This window comes from Lacerta agilis, chromosome 14, assembly GCF_009819535.1.
Source record: "Lacerta agilis isolate rLacAgi1 chromosome 14, rLacAgi1.pri, whole genome shotgun sequence".
NCBI classification, from domain to species: domain Eukaryota; kingdom Metazoa; phylum Chordata; class Lepidosauria; order Squamata; family Lacertidae; genus Lacerta; species Lacerta agilis.
The window spans coordinates 36,831,383-36,852,618 of record NC_046325.1 but is presented as its reverse complement, the minus strand read 5'-3'; the positions used below and the strand labels follow the sequence as shown (position 1 = coordinate 36,852,618).

Sequence of the window (21,236 nt, the reverse complement as noted above, 5' to 3'; positions counted from 1 at the left end):
AGACCAGCATCCTACAAGGAAGGGGGTGAAGCTAGTAGCCATCCCGTCACTTTTTGTCCTCTGAAATTAGTATTCACTGGAATATTTTCTTTCAACTTGGGAGGTTCTTTATAACAATCAGGAGTAATAGCCACATAGGACATTTTTTTCAGTTCTTCACAGTAGAAACAAAGATACAGGTGTAATTTCCTGATTTATTAACCACATGCAAACCTACACACCTTTAAAACCCTATGTGGGAAACCTGTGGCCCATGGGCCTAATTAGGGCCCCCCATGCTTCCTAATTTGGCCCACCAGGCCATTTCCCCTGGCCATGGCCACCTCTAACCCGGTGTCATATGGCGTTAGGTGTGAGACAGGTAATGGTACGGTTGCAAAGGAACAATTGAGACTTGCTCAGCTTGCATAGTTAACACATGAATTCCTCCAACAGCACCAATGGTGGCCACAGTGGGTGCAAACCAGATCTCCCTCTTAACCAGGATCTGAAACTGACTTTGAACCATGGTTAGGACAGAGGAGAGAAGGCAGTGGGGAGAGTACCTAGTTGCATGTCTCGTTCTCAGCCACGTGACCTCAGTTTGAAACATGACAGGCCACACACAGTGTTTCTAGTGTAAAGCATTCCATGGCATCTCAGTTTGGTTGAGTTATGCACCCCTGGTTTAAGGTGATCCATTCTCCGGGGCCGGGGGAGCTTCTGTATGGCCTCTTAAAATCATTCTCAGCCATGTATCCTTGGTGATTGTCTAGAAATAGTGCACAATTCCTTATGAATAACAGCTTTGGGTGGGTTTCCTGCTTCTGGGAGGAGTCTCCGCCATTAGCTCCATGGTTAGCTGATTGCGTGACCCTCTATCCCAGGGTTTCCCAAAGTGGTTGATATTGGGGTCAGTGAGACTGTGCAGGATGTGAATAAAGACCTGGGGTTCAAAAAGAGCCTAGGGTGGAAAAGAAGCTCAAGTGGAGTAGTATGGAAAACTATATTGGGAACTACGAGTCTCTAAAATAAAAGGCACAGGCATGTACAGAGTGCACATCCCTTGCCAATGTGGAACCTGTATTTAATCACATGATTCCTCAGTATAACAGTATTCCTTGTTAATTACATATTATGAGTCCTGGCAGTGGAGACTGAGTAATAAATGCTGCTTATATATTGGCATTCTTCATTTCATTTACATTCCTAAGAATTTGGACTGGGGTTGATGACAACTTCTGAAGCTCATCAGGGGGTCAATTAACTCAGACTCCCTGCTGTGTCCTGTTGTCTTGCCTATGCTGGATCCTGCTGCCTCTTCTTGGTTGTGATAGCTTGTTTCTTTTCAGAGAAGCAGAGTCCTTCAAGGAGCAAGGAAATGCCTTTTACGCCAAGAAGGACTACAATGAAGCGTACAACTACTACACAAAAGCGATAGGTGAGAGAGAGAAGGGGGGGCTTTCTTGGTTTGTTAAACGGAGAATTGGTGCAAGTTGCCCGTGGGTGTATTTGGTGCTGGTCACAAGGGCCTTGATTTCCTTCATCCGAAAGCTCACGCTTCAGCTCTGATTTGTAATACTTTGCCTCAGTTCAGGGTAGGTAGTACATAGTCAACAACAGAATTCCACAGTTAGAGCCAACATCCCGGATGCAAAGATCCTTGCAACACCTGTGTAATGGCAAGGTTTCTCTTGCACACCAAGCAACACTGTGATTCTCATTATCATAGTTGAACCTTATTTGTGTAAGCAAGCTGTCACATTCCTGACAGTGTCACATCCAGAAATGTAAAAACTTCAAAGTCCTGAGAATCTCAGCCTTACAAACTAGATTGTAAAAAGTTGCTAAACATGGTTTTGGAGGCAGCATGAAAAATATGCTAGCAGTATTGGGCTGAAGTTTCAGAGTGGATCTTTCCTGGGTGTTCCCACCCCATTTTTTGCTCTCTGAGCTTTCCTTAATTTTCCTGCTGATTCTAACCTCTGTTCTCTCCACTTGCCCCATTTCTTTCCTGTTCTTCCCTCTTCGTTTATATGCCTAGAGCAAAGGCACAAACATTGAAACGAATGGTTTCTACTAAGTGCCATTTTGCTGGGAGTGGGGAGAGAGAAAAAATCTATTGGGGGTTGGTGGTGAGGGTTGGCTCAAGATCCAAAAAACGAACCTTTCAATTTTTCTCAAACTTTGTTTGTTAAAGAATAATAAAGTGCAAACAAAGCCACAGACCTCTGAATTTCATTAGGGATCCCGAATTTAGCTTACCAGTGAATGGTGTTGGCTTTCTGCTTCCATCTTATTGAAAGGGCAAGGATTTGGGGGCAAGGTAAGGTGGGGATTTCTACCCTGTCTTTGTTGTACTTAACGCTTCTGCTCCCTGTCCTCCAGATGCATGCCCCAGCAATGCCAGCTACTATGGGAACCGAGCTGCCACGCTTATGATGCTGGGCAAATTCCGGGAGGCCCTGGCGGATGCCCAGCAGTCCGTCAGGATGGACGACAGCTTTTTGCGGGTATGTTATTCCATGTGGCAAGACAGTATCAGCATATAGCGCCAATCCTGGCCGCCAATCTATTTCCAAGCCCAGTTCAGAGTGCTGGCTTTGATGTATATAGCCTTAAATGGCTCAGGACCACAGCAAGGACTGCCCCCTCCCAATATGAGCCTACCTGGATCCTGCGATTATTAACTCATGAGGCCTTCCTTTGTGTGCCTTCTCTGTGAGAGGTCTGGAGGACGGCAATGCAAGAACAGGGCTTTTTATGTGGTGTCTCCCCATTTGCGGAATGCTCTCCCCAGGGAGGCTCGCCTGGCACCGTCATTTTGTATCTTTAGGCATCAGGCGAAAACTTTCCTATATAACCAGGCCTTTGGCCTTTAACTATCTGTGGCTTTTTAGAAGTGGATGGGATGTTTCTGATGTAGTTTTCTTTCCTCTTGGTTTTAATGTGTCTATGTGCGTTTTACTGTCTGTTTTAAGTTGCTTTTGGCTGCCGTGGGCAATATAAAACGACCCACAAGTTTAATAAATAATGAAAATAATATGTGCAGCTCCCCTGGCTGATGATCCACATTTACACTGCATGCTGTCGAGATTCTGCCAGTCACCACCACCTCTCCGTTCTCAGGGACACCTACGAGAGGGAAAGTGCCACCTATCTCTGGGCAACGCCATGGCTGCCAGCCGCTGCTTCCAACGAGTTTTAGAACTGGATCATAAAAACGCACAAGCTCAGCAAGAGGTATGGTTTGCTCAAGTCTTGAGTTTGCCTGAAGAGAGGGATACTCATCTGGTAGAACTAGGGTGGTTGTCCCGAATCGACAGCCTTGGCTTGCTTGTATCTGATAGCATCTAAGGATGTCTTAGCTTGATTCTTAAATACAGTATAGAGATTCTCGAGAGCTTCTACAAGGTGTAAGGTACGTATTTGTTGAATTCAAGATAAGCAGAAAAGCAGCCTGCAATCTTGTTCTTCAGAGGGGGGGGCGGGGTTACAAATATTTTGAATAAAAATAAATAAAACCTTAGAATTATTTGCTGCATAGGCTGTTAACGGTGGAAACTGACACTGTTCTTGCTTTGCGTTGCAGCTGAACAACGCCAGAACTGTTCTAGAGTACGAGAAAATTGCCGAAATTGACTTTGAGAAACGGGATTTCCGAAAGGTACAAACGAAGCAGCCTTGCAGTCGACCGACCGCCGCCTTATCCGCACGACAATGCGGTCTTTCCCTGGGAATGAGTTGGAAATAGGGTTGGTTCCTTCCTCACCACCCCAGGACTGAAAGGTCTAGGGTTGTTTCTGGTTACTCAAGGGAACCGGAATCCAGTCTCCCTTGAATGGCTCTTGCTTGTCCCCATGTGCCCCCTGCTCATGCTCAGAGTACATCTTAAAACAGAATAACTTTGCCCCTTCGACCCCGGTGTTAAGGCCTCCGTATATCCCGGTGAATTCCTAGCTCTCTTGTCTCCTAATGGCTGAGAGCAGCTGGCTCGCCAGGGACAATCTCAAGTTTGTCTTAAGGAAGAACCCTGCCTTGTCTGAGACTCGAGCCAGCTCTCCCCAGGCTTCTCTGTCCCTTGGGCAGCGTCAAACGTGCCCTTTGTCTCTGGAGAAGGAGCATCTCCTTCCCATGGCCTCCATCATTTGGAGAGTCTCGGCGCTTCCCGCTGCCCCCAGCAGTGATGTCACCTATGGGAAGGGGCGGGGGGGGGCCCGAAAACCCAGCTGAGCCTCAGGCCAAACAATGGTCCCCTTCTTGTGCAGCTGTCACTTCTCTGGAGCAGCAAGAGAGCCCCGTGAAGTCACTCATTGAGGCCTGGAGCTTGAGTTAGCCATTTGTCATGGAAGCTTCACCCCGCCCTCCCTTGTCTTAACACTCCGGGCCTGTTGGGTTAGTCTGATTGCTGTTGCAGCGGGGTGGTTTCTCCCCTGCTTCAGGAATGCTTCTTGTTACCTCGGAACGCAAGTGTGCGCAGAGTAGATTGGACCACATCTTAAATGCAGATCTGCCCCCAACTGAAAAGTTGGTGGGTTACAGGGGGTCCTATGGCAGACAAATGAGCAGCTCAGAGATCTGCAGCTTCCACATCTAGCCTTCCCTGTTTTTCTTCAGCCAGGTTCTGCTGCTGGAAGAAAATAACCTCCGAGGACAGACTGCAGGGCAGTAACCCCACAGACTCAGAGGAGAATGCAGCATCTGCTGCCCATGTGTTTCTTTTGCACATAAAATAGAACAGCTATTTTTTTCTCGTGTGTGTTTGGAGCAGATCTGGGTTACCTTTGCAGTGAGAAGAAGCTAGTGTGTTCTGCGTTCCATCAAGCGCCCAGGGGGACCCAGGGTTGGTGCTCGACCCGAAGGACTCGGTTCACTTTTCCTCCAATTTGCCTAGAACACAGCACATGAGTTCTAGGTTATTCAAGTCCCTTGATCTCCTGACAGGCATGGAACGGACTTCTGTGCTTCCCTGTTCTCACTGTTTCTTTTCCACCCCACCCCTCCAGGTTGTCTTCTGCATGGATCGTGCTCTGGAATTTGCCCCCGCTTGCCACCGGTTCAAAATCCTCAAAGCAGAATGCTTAGCATTGCTGGGTCGCTACCCTGAAGCACAGTCTGTGGCCAGGTGGGAACTGTAACCGCTAGAAACAGGCTTGGTGGGGAAATTCCCTGGGCCGTGTAGGGATGGGGGAGGAATTTGTCAACTCAGGTTCCACAGTGGAGTTCCTTGATCCGATCCGGGCAGAGCAGAACCTGGACTGGATCATGGATCCACTTCAGAATCCACATTCCCATGGATTCCTTTAAAAAGAAGAAGTTGGAACACAGATAATCCAGCTGCCCACTGCCTGAGGCAAGCTAGCATGTGGGGCTCCTTGCTGTCACACGCTCTTCATGCAATAGAAGTAAGCCCTCCCTGGGAACAATGGGACTTGGTGTTTTCTTGTTCTCGTGGTGAAATGCATGGAGATTGCTGGGGGCAGCCATGTTTTTCCCCTGGGAGTGATGGAATATCATCAAGTCTCATTGCTGGTTGGGGGGGTCTTTCTGCCACTTGTATTAAAAGCTCACGACAGCAACGAGCCCTGCATGCTAGCTTGTCCAGGCTGTGGGCAGTTGGATGACTGGGTTTTGAACTTTTTTTTTAAGGCAATAAAAAGCTTTTTACAAGAACACAGGCAGCACAGCAGCCCTTGGACTGCTTTCTGAGTACTTTTTTAACCAGAGTTTCTGCATGGATTTTAAACTGTTTTCCCTTTAAAAAAAAAATATGCACAGAAATTGGATTTAGTCCCATCTCCATGCAGAACAGACGGACCAGACTTTAATTGGTCTGTCCATCCCAAATCCTGTATAGCCTGATTTGATTATCAGCTGGATAAGTGAGCAGCTTTCGCTGGTGCTTTTCCTCCTGTAATGTTCCTGCTGCTTGCGTAAGTGGTTCTGTTCTCAGGAACTCGCAAAATTTGGCTTCCCAGGGTTGAGGGATTTTCTTCCTTTTTATTGTAAGTCAAGAGTTACCTTGCCGATATACCTTTTTATTTGGTGGTGCTGGAGCCTCTGGCTATGATTTATTAAATTTCCCCAATGCCAGAGGGGATGGGGCAGACAGAAGAATCTCTGGATAGTTGGGACTTGGGTGATGGTGTGGTCCAGAGGAATGAGGGGAAGGAAGGACCACTAGCAGGAGCCTCGGAGGAGGAGAAAAACTCAGATTGGCCTGAAGGTGTCAGTGTCAGGTGCTGCATATTGATGTGAAGTAGCTGTCCACATCCTGTGGGTTCCTCTGTTGAGGGGTAGGGACATGGCCAACTCTCCTTTGGTGACCAACAGTGCTGTGACTCTGCCTTTGTCTCTGTGCTTAGCGACATCTTGCGAATAGACTCCACAAACGCTGATGCCCTGTACGTCCGAGGGCTGTGCCTTTACTATGAAGACTGCATCGAGAAGGCCGTGCAGTTCTTCATCCAGGCACTCAAAATGGCTCCCGACCACGACAAGGCCTGCCTCGCCTGCCGCGTGAGTATGAAAGGAAGCAGCCGGGTGGGCTTTTGCTTTTGACAGGCCTGCGGGCGATGGAGGGGGGTGGGGTGGCCTTCACCTATGCTTAGAGGGAACAGCGACAGGCGTCACTTGGCAGGTGGCATTCAGGAACAAGGGCAAACGTTGTGCTGCTTGTTCCTTTCTAGAGAGGAAGTAGGAAGATACCTTTCTGAGACAACCAAAGAAGCTTTTCAGATCACCAAGGCTGTGTGCATTTCACACCAAAACGTGCTGCTAGGCAACTTCAGTTCTGTACCAAGAAAGGCTGAATTCTGCAAGCTGTATAAATTATGCAGGCTGAGTAAAATTGCATATTTTATGCTCATGGTGCAAAATTTATTCTGCACATTTTACTATCTTTCATAGTTCTGCGTTTGCAAATGTTGTCAGGGACATTGAAGCTTGACCTCCGTACCTTGAGAATCTTATTCAGACACCTCTGGCTTTTTTTTTTAAGTTTTCAGTGGGTATTTTCCATATGCTTTCAAGCATATATTCACAACCAGTAAATGGTCAGAAGCTGAGTTTCTTGACACCTATTATTACAATATGCTGTTTTGTTGTGCAAACATCTAGTCCTGGCCCTAGTATGGTAATGCTCATGAACAAACACCTTGGGTAGCAAATGATGGATTTGGCTACTTAACTGATGTTAAGAATGCAAATTCTGTGGGCACATAACGTCAGCAAGCTGTCCTATCCCAACTATGAAGTAATTGCAAGTGGATCCAGAGTACAGAGCAAGTCAGTGTGTGTTTAATATACATTGTTTTGTGTGCTGTTGGCATCATACTAATCAACTTTGCTGTGCCTGGATTTTAAAAGGGCTGCAATGCTTTGCCAGTTAAACAGTGTAGATTAAAATCTTCAGATCAATTTAAAAGGGTGCCTCACAGCTGTTGTGGAGTTGGGAGCCTTAACTCTCATTTATTTTATTTTATTTTTTAAAAAGTAAACACAATACAGACTGGGAGCTAAACAGATTATCAACACAAATTAGGGGATGCACAAATCTCAAGTGTATTGATACATTGCTGAGAAAGGAAGGCAAGGACTTAAAGGAGAGCCTTGGTTTCAGAACAGTCAAAATAGTATTTTATTTGTGTGTGTGTGTGTGTGTGAGAGAGAGAGAGAGAGAGAGAGAGAGAGAGAGAGAGAGAGAGAGAGAGAGAGAGAGAGAGAGAAATATAAAGTCCATGTGGTACCTTCATTTATGCCACATGATTACCTGTAAAATAATGACATTTATTATGCTAGTAGTTTTTTGTTGTTTTTAACGAAGCAAGTTGATATATCGTTATATCATCCAACCCTAATGGCAACTATGATAAGTGCCAACCCGCCCTTCTTTTATGGCTCCCCTGAAATTTCCACCCCCAAGTCCAGGCCTAGTTCTCGCTCGCAAATTTATGCCAGTTAGTCAGCTGCAGTTTCTTGAGTTGGGTGACAGGCCTGATGGTGATGGGGTTTTTGGGTTGTTGTTTTTTTGCTGCTCCAATTCTTCAGTGTCTGATGAATGCCTTCTCTTCTAGAACGCCAAAGCGTTAAAAGCAAAGAAGGACGATGGTAACAAAGCCTTCAAGGAAGGGAACTACAAGCTCGCCTTCGACCTTTACACAGAGGCCCTTGCAATAGACCCAAACAACAGGAAAACAAACGCCAAACTCTTCTGTAACCGCGGGACGGTTAATGCAAAGGTAAGGAGACGTAATAAAGTTTGGTGGCGGTTCTTTTTTTTTTCTTAATCAAATACAGTCGTACCTTGGTTTTCGAACACCTTGGTACTCGTATGTTTTGGCTCCCAAACACCGCAAACCTGGAAGTAAGTGTTCCAGTTTGCGAACATTTTTCGGAAGCTGAACTTCTGACGCGGCTTCCACTTGACTGAAGGAAGCTCCTGCAGCCAATTGGAAGCTGCGCCTTGGTTTTCGAACGTTTTTGGGAGTCGAACAGACTCCCAGAACGGATTAAGTTTGAGAACCAAGGTACGACTGTATCTCTCTCAAACTTTCTGGCCGTTGTGCTTTTGTTGTGGGGAAGGTGTCTAGATTCTCCCCACTTATTCTTTAATGGGAAAGGGATTGAAAAACCTGTATCTCAAATCTACCTCCATTTTAAAGGCCACGAGGGGGCATATTGGAAGGAGTCCCCTCTGGTAGGGAGCTCCAGAAAGGCCTAGGAGTGCTGCCAGTTAATATATTTATTTTACCAACACACATAAAAAAACAGAAGATAAAACAGATTTTTGGAAAGGAGAGTTAAACAAAACCAGGAAGAAGGTTATTGCACGAGAACCGATGAGTGGTGTTGTGAACCACTAGGGTTAATCAACGAGCTTTCTTGTTCCTTGAGGAAACTGTGCGCTGTGATTCTTTGGAAGCCAAAGAGAACCTTTCAACCCACTGATAAGTTGAGGAAGCTCTCGGGTACCGGGCTTCTTGCATTCTAAAATTGTTTAAAAACTCTCCAGTGTGTTTCTCTTAAACGAACGTGGAGTGGTTCACTTCCCCCCATAAGAAAGGATCTGCCGGGTGGGCACCTGTGGAAATACATTCAAGCAAATGAATAATGTAATGTGGATTGCCGAAACGCTATATGGAAGCTAGCTGAGCCACTCCTTCTCCCCGCCCGCCCCCCTCCTGGATAATTTTTGTTCCTTTGTTTCATCCTATGCTTCATCTACACGTTCAGTGATTGATCCCCTATCTATCAAGCAGCCTAATGTTTCTGGGCTATTCAATGTGGTCATATCACGGTGTGCCTCTTTATTTTGTTAACCCCTAGTTTGCTTTTCATCCTTCGAGGAGTGGCATCGTCATATTTCTGGGCAACAAAAGTGATTAAAAACATTTTTTGTTTCTTGGCTTGGGAAAAAAAGAGCAAACAGCAGTTCCAGGTTGTGGGAAACTGTTTACTGCCTTCCACTCTTAGAGACCGAAAGCAGAGGGGCCCGTTTCCTAACCTTGCAGCTTGTCTTGCAGCTTAGAAAGCTAGATGAAGCAATAGAAGACTGCACAAGTGCCATCAAACTGGACGACACTTACATCAAAGCCTACCTGAGAAGAGCACAGTGGTGAGTGGGGGTTGTTTGCATTAAATCCTGGATGAGGTTGGTGATGCCTAAGATCAGGTGAAACACGGCTAGGAGGCATCTCTTCCTGAAACCGTGCTGGATTGCTGTCCAGATGGTGGACTGGTGATCATGTTTTTGCATAAGACAGGTGTTCGTATTAGGTAAAAAGGAAGCGTCGCACTTTTGGATCCGACTGCCTTGATAACAATAGCCGATTGGATTAGGTCAGTGGTTCCCAACCTTTTTTTTGGCCATGCCCCACCTAAACATCTCTAAAATCCTGATGCCCCTCCCCTGTGACATATGATTCTTATTATTCAAAAAGCGAACTCCTATTCACGTGGAGGAAGCCTAAAAGACCATTAAATGTTAATAACTCATTCTCAAATTGCCCGCCCCTTAAAATCAAATTGCCCCCCTGTAGAGCATGTGGTTGGGAACCACAGGATTAGGTAAATCAAGCTTGATATGACTAGGAATCTGGAGAAATGTCCAAAGGCCAGTACGTTTCCAAGCACAATTCAAAGTGTTGGTGCTGACCCCAGAGTTCAGCCCAGACACTGAGGTCCAGCTCCGAGGGCCTTCTGGCGGTTCCCTCACTGCAAGAAGTGAGGTTACAGGGAACCAGGCAGAGGGCCTTCTCGGTAGTGGCGCCCGCCCTGTGGAACACCCTCCCATCAGATGTCAAGGAGATAAATAACTATACAACTTTTTGAAGGCATCTGAAGGCAGCCTTGTATCTGGAAGTTTTTAATGTTTGATGTTTACTGTGCTTAACGTTTTAATTTGTTGGAAGCTGCCCAGAGTTGCTAGGGTAACCCAGTCAGATGGGTGGTATACGAATAACTATATATAAATTGTATACAAATATTGGGGGCGGGTGGCGCTGTGGTCTAAACCACTGAGCCTCTTCAGCTTGCTTATTAGAAGGTCGATGGTTCGAATCCCCGCGACGGGGTGAACTCCCGTTGCTCTGTCCCAGCTCCTGCCAACCTAGCAGTTCGAAAGCACACCAGTGCAAGTAGATAAACAGGTACGGCTGTGGCAGGAAGGTAAACGGCATTTCCGTGTACTCTGGCTTCCGTCACGGTGTTCTGTTGCACCATGCTGTTTAGTCATGCTAGCCACATGACCCGGAAAGCTGTCGGTGGACAAACGCTGGCTCCCTCAGCCTGAAAGCGAGATGAGCACTGCAACCCCATAGTCGCCTTTGACTGGACTTATATGTCTAGGGGTCCTTTACCTTTACTTATGCAAGTAATAAATTGTGGTGGTGTTTATTGACTTGTATAAGCACTTGCAGTCTCACTTTTAAGATCACCGCTGTTGTGTTTTTTATCCCACTGCTTCCTCCAAGAAGATTAGGACCTGGGTTCATGTTTCTCTGCCTTCCCTGGGAAGTAGGGTAGGCTGAGCAATAACAGCGGACAGGAACCTGTGCGGTGCAAGGCTGACTGTCTAATTGGCGTGGGGTTATCAGTCCTGATCAGCTGCTTTTATCAACTATACCCCAATACTACATTGGCTTTTTATTCCTGGTTCCTAGTCACATCAGAGTTGCCTTGCCAAGGGCAGTGGGTGACTTTGCAACGCTTCCTTCAGCTCTGAAATCACTAAATGTGCTTCCCTTGCTTATAGTTACATGGACACAGAGCAATATGAAGACGCTGTGAGGGATTATGAAAAGGTTTACCAGACGGAGAAAACAAAAGGTAAAAATACAACATGCCATTTTCAGAAGATCTTGAAAGCTGGCATCCTTCACCGGGATCTCTTGCGGGTACAAAATGCAGGGTACTCAAAATTCTAATCTCTGGCCTTCCTAAACTGGTAGAGAAATCCCGTGACTTGGTGGACTATTTGGTTTAAATGGGTCTTGGAGGGTTCCCTGCCAGGCCAAGAGTATTGAATGTTTCATTTAACTCTCCCTCTTCCTTCTTAGACTAGTAGGCATGTGTGGATTCCCAGTACGCCCACCCTGATAATTGTCCACACACAATTCCATCCCCGGTTTTCCTGACTTGCATCTGACTCTTGACTTCTTCAACTGTATGTTTTGTGATTTGCAAAGGAAATTGTATCAAAGAGGGAAACATCCCATGCATGCAAACTCGTTTATAAACCTTCCGGTGGGTGGGGTGGGGTGGGGGCAGTTCCTTTCTGATGCAGTTAGGGCTGCTTTTTGAGACTTCCCCTTCTCTGTACTATGTTCTAGAACACAAACAACTCCTTAAGAACGCGCAGGTGGAGCTGAAGAAAAGCAAGAGAAAAGACTATTACAAGATCCTGGGCGTGGACAAGAATGCGTCTGAAGACGAGATCAAAAAGGCATATCGGAAGCGGGCCCTGATGCATCACCCAGGTACAGAGAGATTCTCTCAGCATCCTCATTCAGAATCCGCTGGTTCCCAGACCGTGGGAGCTAGCATACTATGAAGGGAGCTGAAGTGTGCCTTGCAAAATTAAGTTTCCACACCAGATGCTTACAGCACGTTGCTCTTGGCAGGCATAACATCCTAAGAGAGAGGGAGCAACGGGACTTTGGCAAAACTTAATAGACTGATCTGTGGGGGAGCGGGTATGTTGGGATGGGGCGGGACTCCTTGTAATTGTGTTTATACACTGAAAATCAATAAGACTTCTTCTTAAGGAAAAAGAGAGGACAAGTAAGGATGTGTCTGGATTAACAACATACAAAGCCCTGCTGGATCAAACCAGTAGCTCATGCAGGGCACAAATTGCCAAGCTCTTTTTGAGCTCCACTGAGGAAGGGCAGGCTAGAAATATAAGAAATTCTTAAGAATTAAATCTAGGGAGAAGAGTGGCACACTTGTTAATGCACAGGCAGCAGAGAAGAGAAAGATTGCCTCATTTCCCATACAACACAATACCTCATGTCCCCTTTTTGGGTCTTTCCCCCTTCTTTAACTGACTGCGTTCCTAAAACTCTCTGTATGCCCATCAATTCTTTATTTAAAGGTCAGGCCTAAGCACATTTACTTCTAAATATGCACCAAGAACTACTTTTGCCTTATTTCGTGAGTTCCAACCACTTTCAGCTGCGATTTTGCGTTGCCCCTTTTCTGCCTCTTATTTACTCCAAGTGTGCTTCGTTGGCCCATATATTACATGAATAGGTTTGTGGTATTCATGTCTTCCAGACTTCAGTGCCTTGAATGTCTCCTTGTCCCTTTACGTGACAGGAAAAACCAGGATACTTTTGCGTGACAAACATATGGCAGAATAAATGATAAATCATGCAAATCTGCTTCAATTGCATATGTATCAAAGGGCCAGAAAAATGGGCTTCTCTTGTCTGCACAATTTGGATCGCCTTGACAGAGAATGTAATCTATTATTAGCACACAATATGCACACCTAGGCTTCTGGGATGTATCACTCTTTCTCAACGCAGCTGAGATTTTTCCTTCTCTCCCAACCTTTGACAGATCGGCATAGTGGTGCAAGTGCAGAGATCCAGAAAGAGGAAGAAAAGAAGTTCAAAGAGGTCGGTGAAGCCTTCACCATCCTCTCGGATCCGAAGAAGAAGGCACGCTACGACAGTGGGCAGGATCTGGAGGAAGACGGCATGAATATGGGAGGTGAGTGCTGAGCCCTGGAGTCCATCTTCCTTGGCTTCTATTTCCACAAGGGAATCTCTGGGAGGGAATGGGGCAATATTATCAAAACCTTTGCAATAGTTGTAGTGTGCTTTTCCGAAAGCATCAGTAATTTTTGAGTCTGAGCATAGAATCTGTTGCTCCCTTCTGCCTAGTAGGTCTGGCTCAAATGACATCTGGCAATTTTTTTTTAAAGGCTTGGAGAAAAAAGTTTAGATTCCAACAAAACTGCCATGCAGAGGGAAGTGAACCATGCTATGAACATATTTTTATAGACTAGTTGTGCGCACATAAGATGCTCATCAGGAACTTTTCCTCACCCCCTCTTACTTTTCTTTTCCTTTTTCCATCTTCACCTTCCCTAAATAGATTTTGATGCTAATAATATCTTCAAGGCATTCTTTGGAGGGCCAGGAGGCTTCAGTTTTGAAGGTAAGTGCCATCAGTTAAACAGAGGGAGCCCTGAGTTTGTGCAGAGAGAGGCTGTAGGCTTCAACTCTGGCAGCGCCTCTTGAATCTACATCTCCAGGTCCCTGGGAATTTGAGAAATCCATTAAGTTCATGTGGACTCGTTTAGGGCCAACTCTGTGGGTAACAGAAACGTATTGCAATTGTATTCCTTAAACCACACAGTTCTCCCAAGTCCTGGGTGGAATCAAGATTTAGGCCCCCTTATTTGTTTGTTTAAAAAAATATATCACTTAATATTTCAGAAATCTCCAAGCCCAAGGCATGTGGCCTGGAGTTCAGCTGTGGCTCCTTCCCTTTCATTCAGCCCATCATTTATCTTGTTGCCTTAACCTTTTAAGGGCTCCTTAAACGCTTGTGAAGCATTCGTAGTAATTGCTGGCACAAAGTTTATGCAGTGATTAGACAATGTCTATTGAGCATTCATTTTGATTTGAGGTGTTTACATGTCTTCCCATTAATCATTAGTTCACCCCATGTTTCTCAGTGCATTTCCTCTCACTTTTCAAACTGCAAAAAGTCGGGGGCACCAGAGTGCCTTAATCCGCTTTAAGTGTGCAAACCTAAAGTCCAGTACACACTTAAATCCCCCCTGCAAAGTACTGACAGTCTGTATGAACCTAAGAGACTCTGGCGCCCATCCTTCTAAGTTCTTGAGTATCCAGAGCTGTGCTGTCGCTCAGCTTCTTGTGGGGAGGGAGCAGAATTGCGCCCCAGAAGGTTGCCAATTCTAAATATGTGTCTCTGTGTCTTTTAGCTTCTGGACCAGGGAATTTCTTTTTCCAGTTTGGCTAAGCTGCAGAAGAGTCCCATCTCTACCGAGACACACCTACTTTGCCAGATCTGCTTCTTTTAACCTTGAGTTATGTTCTCCCTTCATCACATCTCGACGTTTCTTAGGGCCGTGGCGTTTTCTCTGTTGGAGACCTCAGTTTTTTTGTGTGTGCTTTAGAGTGTTAACGAGAAAACCAGCGCTTGAAGAGAGAAGGGGGAGGGGCAGTGAAGGAATATGCTTTTTTTGTTGTTTGTTTTATTGTTAACTTTATTAAAAAAAAGAGAAAGAGAAATAATAATGATAATAAAAATTATTCCTCCACGATAAGTAATTTCAGACACCCAAAGCTGCTGGGATTGAACTGGTGGAATTCCTCACCTTCTGAGACAGGCCTGAGACTTTTCTTAAGGACATAACATGCCTTCATATTTATGTAAGTAAGAAGAACCCAATGATGAGGGGTTTTCATGCTTCGGTTCTATCATCCTGGCTGTAGCCACACCAGACCATATAAACAAAGGTATTCACACACTTAAGGAACACAGGCAAATAGGGAAGTTCATGCCATTACTATCAGTGATATTCATCTTTGGAATAAGGAGATGCCCCCACCCTCATCTTTCAGCACCTGCTGTAATACCTCCAAAGAGTCTGAAACAAAAAATATTTTTTTTGGGGGGGGAGCTTCTTTGTTTCCAATTTCTTGAGTACTTCAAGGAAATGGTAAGGGCTGATTTAACACGTAGGTGTTTGTCGTTTGGCGATGACCCCCGTAGTGCAGCTGTAAACCTGACTCCCATTGAAAAGCATATGGTGAATGTCAGGTGTAATGAAAGATCTCTGTATGTGTGTGTGTGTGTGTGGTTTTGGATCCGCAGTGGCCATTTCGCACATGCAAATCATCACTCAATGTCACATCACGGTTCATACATGCCACGTGCAAATCCACCCTAAGCGTCGGAACCTGCTCCTTAACCAATGTGTGGGATCTTCAAAACCACTCTCCCCCCCCCCTCCCGGAAATGATTTTTCAGAATTGACCAACAATATGTACAGCCTCGAAGAAGACAAAAATCAGTAAGCATTTGTGGGGTGTTGGGGGGCTTTTGGGGTAAAGAGGACTGCGAAGTTTCTGCTGGGCAGCCCTTGTAGCATGCTGTAAAGGTGCTTGTTGTCTCCAAGCACAAATCTTTTGTGCCGAGAGCTGAGTTCAAAATATTCTGCATACATCTTTGTACTCGTGGAACCTCAGATTTTGCTCAGAGCTGAGCTGTCAACCTACCCCGATGGGTTGTTTCACAAGATGATAATTTGCAGCTGGAATAGTAACAACCAGCCACCCTGGAATTGTTGGCTGGTTTTTAAAAAAAACAAAACTGTTATCCATGTGGTAATTACTGTGAATATTGGCCACACCAAGTAACTGTGTTCATAATACCTCCTTGTTTGCAGCAGTTGGCTCATTCCTTTTCTTCTCAGTGGCAAGCCATCTTAGGTAGGCGTTTGTCCCTTCCCCGCTCTACTCCAACTTGTGACCCGTTTTCGATCAGTGATATTTTAATTTACGGTTCCATCTTAAGAGGTGTCCTCAGGCCCTGTGAGTTGCCTGCTACTTTTGAAGCAGGTCACCTCCTGGCAAATGAAGGCTTAACAGTAGGTTTTACCTTGATCCCTGGTTCCCAACCCCAGCCTCCTACTGAAGTACTTTGGAACAGAATCTCTCTTGGCAGAGGTGCAGTTGATAGCAGGAAGCACATATTGCTAGCTAGGCTGAAGGGAGGAGACAGCAAGGAAGTCAGCACCAGAAGTGGGGAGCGTGATCTAGGTGTCTGGCTTACATGAGGATCTTTTCGTGTTAGCACACAGTCTTGGGAACGCCATCTCTCTGGTTTAGGCCTGCATGGTGTAGTTTTCATTGATGGGCATGTGTTTCATTGGCTTGATTTGACTGCCCGGAGTCAAATCAAGTGGGTGTTTTGACTTGCGTATACTTGGAATGTTAATCACAAAAATAGGACAGCTGTGTTCAAATGTGGGCAGGAAAGGATATGAAGCCACAAAATCGCGCTTCATAATTGTCTTACACTGAAGCAAATTATACAAGCAGGGTGTTAAACTTCGGTAGCCTGATGCTACTGGACACCTGGGAAAAGTAGGACTGAAGCGTTCGCTGAAGCGTCGCCCCCCCCCCCTTAGATGTCTTGGCTGATTGAGATCCCTTTGTCTAGAGACAGAAAATGAGGCTTCCAGGGATGTTGTTATTTTTTCGGTGAATGGGCTGCCTAGTCAGCTGCAGATGGACATCTTAAAGCTTTCATGGGAAGTCACTTCCTTCATGTCTCCAGGCATTTTGAATCCTTTTGCGATCCAAAAGCTAACAATAGGCAGAAGTTTCTGGGACCTGACTTTGATTGTGAAGCCGGTGAGTGCCAATTTCAAACCAACTACTGCAAGGTTTTTGTTTTTTTTGTTTTGCCTTTTTATTGTGTGTTTCCAACTACCTGAAGGTCTGCTTCCATTCCACTACGGAGGCCTCATAGGTTTTTGATTTTATGTTAAAAGTAGCAAGCAGGAACTGTAGGATCTGCTTTTAAAAATCCTCCACACCTAACGTGGCATTTTAAACTTTTGCATCTCATTCTTAAGTTTATTTTTGAATTTATCCGCATTGCATTTAAGAGCTACCAGATTGTTTTGTTGCCGATGGCCCCTGTAGGCTCTGCCTCGCCATCTTTATCTGTGTGCGACCTGATAGTGGTAGAGCAGGCTGGTTGCAGGTGGGGATTGCATTTCTGAACGCTCTCCTAAGGGAATAACTCCCTAAAAGTAGCTGGCTTTGTTTTGTATTGTACACTTAAGCCTCAGTGGGAAGGTGGGGTGAGAGAAAAACCAGGGGACCTTTTCCAAGTAGAGAGACCTGGGGCAGCTTCCACCTTGCTTGTGAGCCACTGCGCTCAAGGGTGAAGTTTTCTAGGAAACCTCGCCTTTTTGCCTCAACGTTTCTAAATTCTGTTTCCCCACCCCGACCCCAAAAGACACACACACTTTTTATTTCTGTACACTGCCTTATATTTCCTTGCATGCACTGCATCCTTTTTGGAACACCTGAGAGAAGGACAGGTAAAACCAGTGTTGAAGCCATTTGGAGCTGAGGCCATTTAGCTAGAAATATTTAACATACTCTGTTTTGCCTCAGTGTGAGGATCTAGCCTTCCCCCGTTAAAACGTTTGTTGCATGATCTCTTCTAGAGCGACACCCCACTTCCCCCTCTCTCCTGGGGGTGGCTTCACACTTGGATAAGTAACACACTGTCCCACTTGAACTCTTTCACCTTTCCAAAATGAAGATTATTAGCGGAGAACAAAAACTGGTGACTGTTTCGTTAGGCAGGATTCATAATGTGTTTATATGCAGAAAATTTCAAACCAGACTGAAGCAAAAACCGTATGCAATTGATATTAACTTTATTATAAACTGTATATGATGTACAAAATAAAAAATAAACAATCCAGATCTCACTGGCGACTTTTTGCTTCCTTGGACACTGCTGAGGTTTCGTGTGAATGTGGTGGTATGTGAAGCTGGATTGAATGAGTAGCAACCGTAGAGCCAATCCCAAGAAATCTTTGGTGGCCAAATTTTAAGTTGTACGGCGTGTAGCTAGTTTTCCCTTTGCTGGCACTGAGGGTGGGAGAGGACAAAAAATAATGGTTCTTCTGGAGATGCCTTGACCTGGTCTTCAGATCAGGGGAGTATATACTTAGGTGCTTTGGGAAAGTTGGCAAACATAAAATTACAATAGAGCAAAACCCAAATCTTGCCAAGCACCAATTCTTACCCCACCCCACCCCCGAGATACCCTTCTGGCACGTGAATATCACATGAAAAGCACTCTCCGAGAGACCCACAAACTGCAAGAGAAAGTCTATTGGGGAGTTTGGCCCCTCTTGTGACTCATTTCCAAGAGAAAATCTCTGGTAGCAAGTACTGTAAATGCCAGTTTGGGTACCCAGTGAAGACGCCCTCGGCTTCTATCTGTGTAACCTCAAAGTTCACCTAGTGATGGCTTGAGCAAGCAGCTTTCTTTTAAAGTATAAACTCAGCAGACATTTCTGTATATTAATAACAGATTTATTTAAGTATATTTTACAGTTGCTATGAGTCTTAAGCTCCTATTTGGCCCTGGATCAGAGTTAAAAGGTATTTTTTTAAAAATAAATAAAAAAGTTACACCAGTCAGAACCACAAAGATGTACTACTTTCCTCATAAGTAAAAATAAGAATTTGACTATTCAAGACAAGACATATTAACAGAAACTTGACCATTAGATAACCAGTATGTGAAATCTTAATCTGGCACAGGTATTATAATACACAAATACAAGTTATGATGATGTGGTGGATGTTTCCTGAGCGACAGTTAGCATAACCAATTCACCCCCCCCCCTTGTGTAACTAAACATTCAAGTGAATTAGACTTTGATGTACAAACTGAAATGACCCATCTTGCTTTAAATATTTGATGCCAATTTTGGCTTCGTGTGTTTAGAGCAGGCATAGGCAAACTCAGCCCTCCAGATGTTTTGGGACTACAACTCCCATTATCCCTGACCACTGGTTCTGCTAGCTAGGGATGATGGGAATTGTAGTCCTAAAACATCTGGAGGGCTGAGTTTGCCTATGCCTGGTTTAGAGCAAGTTTAAACCTCCTGTTTCAAGTTCAATCCCGTGCTAGGCACTTGCTCTTAGGAGCATTCACATGAACAAAGCAGTAGGTGTGTTTTACTTCCAAGCTGTTCCCATGGTTTAGCTCAGAGCTGCTTTTCCCTCTTCTTTGCCCCAAGGGAGGGTCATTATTCAGTGAGGTTATACAGTGGTGCCCCGCTAGACGAAAATAATTCGTTCTGCGAGTATTTTCGTCTAGCGGGTTTTTCGTCTAGCGAAGCGGCAATGCAAACCGTGGTTTTCGCTAGATAGACAGAAAAAGGGGAAAAAATTGTCTTGCGAGACAGGCTTCCACTAAACCAGTGTTTCCCAACCTTGTGCCTCCAGCTGTTTTTGGACTACAACTCCCATCATCCCTAGCTAGCAAGACCAGTGGTCAGGGATGGTGGGAGTTGTAGTCCGAAAACAGCTGGAGGCCCAAGGTTGGGAAACACTGCGCTAGACGAATGCCTTCGTCTAGCGAGTTTTTCGTCTAGCGAGGCATTCGTCTAGCGGGGCACCACTGTACAAGAATAAGCACTGAGGGATGGGGAAGGACCCTGGTCTTCTAGTAGCATAAATGAGCCAACTCTGGAGTGGGAGGTATTCTAGATCCCGTGCTTTGTACAACTTCAAACAGAAAGTAAAAGCACACACCACAGATTTCTACATGTACGGTGGAACCTCGGTTTATGAACTTAATCCGTTCCGGAAATCTGTTCTTAAACCGAAACCGTACTTAAACCAAGGCACACTTTCCCTAATGAGGCCTCCCGCTGCCGGTGCCCTTCCACCGTTCGGCTCCTGATCTTATACAGAGGTAAAGGTTCGCAAACCAGGACACTACTTCCGGTTTTGCGGAGTTCATAAACCGAACTGTTCTTAAACCGAGCTACCACTGTACTTGATAAAAAACAACAACAGTGTGTTCAAATGTCTTACATAACTACTGCTGGAATGCAGTCAGGTAAACAACGTGTTCAACAGGACATGTCAAAGTTGCAAGGCGAGTGGAGGATATTCAATAGGAAACTGAAATATTCAGTAAGCGAACAGCAGTTCTATTCACAAAATAAAAAAATCTTGCAATAAGAGTGGCTGGGAGTTTTATTGACTTCTATATCTAAAATAGGCCACTGTCAGGGTCGTAACCATGTTCCAGCTGAGATGTGAAAAAAATGCTGCACTTGTCTCATACGTCTATGCTTTAACTGAAGACCTGCATACTAGTCTGCATAAAAGGCAGATATAAAAACTAAACAGTACCTTTATTCAGAATCTGATGTATCCAGAGGAGAGAGATGGGGAACCTGTGGCCGTTGTGTTGTTCGATTCCAATTCCTATCCACCACTGACCATTGGGCATGCTGGCTGGGGCTCTACATACTTATCTGAGAATAATTTTATTATTTATATTTTCATTTATTGAATTTATATACCGCCCTATACCCGGAGGTCTCCGGGCGGTTCGCTGAAAAGATCACAAAATATAAAATCAAAATAACACAATAGTACCCCCCCCCCAAAAAGAGCCACAATTTAAAAGGGTATGGGGTGTCCATCAGCTCAACCGAAGGCCTGGTTTAAAAGGAATGTTTTTTCCTGGCACCTAAAGGTATATAATGAAGGCGCCAGGTAAACTTCCCTGGAATAAATCACCTTAAAGTCAATGGGACTGCTGAGTAAATATGCACGTGGCTGTGCCATAAATATCTGTATAGCACTTGTCTGTGTTCACACATTAGCAGAAAGACACAGGTTCCACCACTGTCTTGACCAACTTAAAAAAAAAAATTGGGAGGGGGTCATTTGCTGTACACAAACTGCCATGTAAGTCCTTGATTAAATACACTTCATGTTAGGATTTACGGACGCTTTTGACTTCACAAGAACCCTGTTGGTCCTTGTAGCAGGATTAACTGCTGATCCAGTTCTAGCTTTTGAAACCCTTTCAGAAATGAAGTAACTGAAGAGAGGTGCTATTAAATCACTGTAACTAAGCTGAGATCTGAATCCAGCAAATCCAAGGCCAGTGCACGGAACTTTTCCTTTATTCCTTTCAATCTGCATTTC

The 21,236-nt window shown here is 45.0% G+C and overlaps 1 protein-coding gene across 1 annotated transcript in view; it reads left to right on the top strand.

The window, feature by feature from the left end:
* Positions 1 to 17,977, top strand: part of DNAJC7 (DnaJ heat shock protein family (Hsp40) member C7) — a 30,032-nt gene extending 12,055 nt beyond the window's left edge. Inside the window, exons 2-14 of the mRNA XM_033170336.1 lie at positions 1,332 to 1,420; positions 2,368 to 2,492; positions 3,109 to 3,222; positions 3,572 to 3,646; positions 4,986 to 5,104; positions 6,345 to 6,498; positions 8,055 to 8,219; positions 9,504 to 9,595; positions 11,234 to 11,307; positions 11,811 to 11,957; positions 13,045 to 13,197; positions 13,585 to 13,647; positions 14,441 to 17,977. Of these exons, the coding sequence (XP_033026227.1) occupies positions 1,332 to 1,420; positions 2,368 to 2,492; positions 3,109 to 3,222; positions 3,572 to 3,646; positions 4,986 to 5,104; positions 6,345 to 6,498; positions 8,055 to 8,219; positions 9,504 to 9,595; positions 11,234 to 11,307; positions 11,811 to 11,957; positions 13,045 to 13,197; positions 13,585 to 13,647; positions 14,441 to 14,478 (1,408 nt within the window). The 3' untranslated portion in view covers positions 14,479 to 17,977. The remainder of the gene's footprint in view (positions 1 to 1,331; positions 1,421 to 2,367; positions 2,493 to 3,108; positions 3,223 to 3,571; positions 3,647 to 4,985; positions 5,105 to 6,344; positions 6,499 to 8,054; positions 8,220 to 9,503; positions 9,596 to 11,233; positions 11,308 to 11,810; positions 11,958 to 13,044; positions 13,198 to 13,584; positions 13,648 to 14,440) is intronic.
* The last annotated feature ends 3,259 nt before the right edge of the window (positions 17,978 to 21,236 follow it).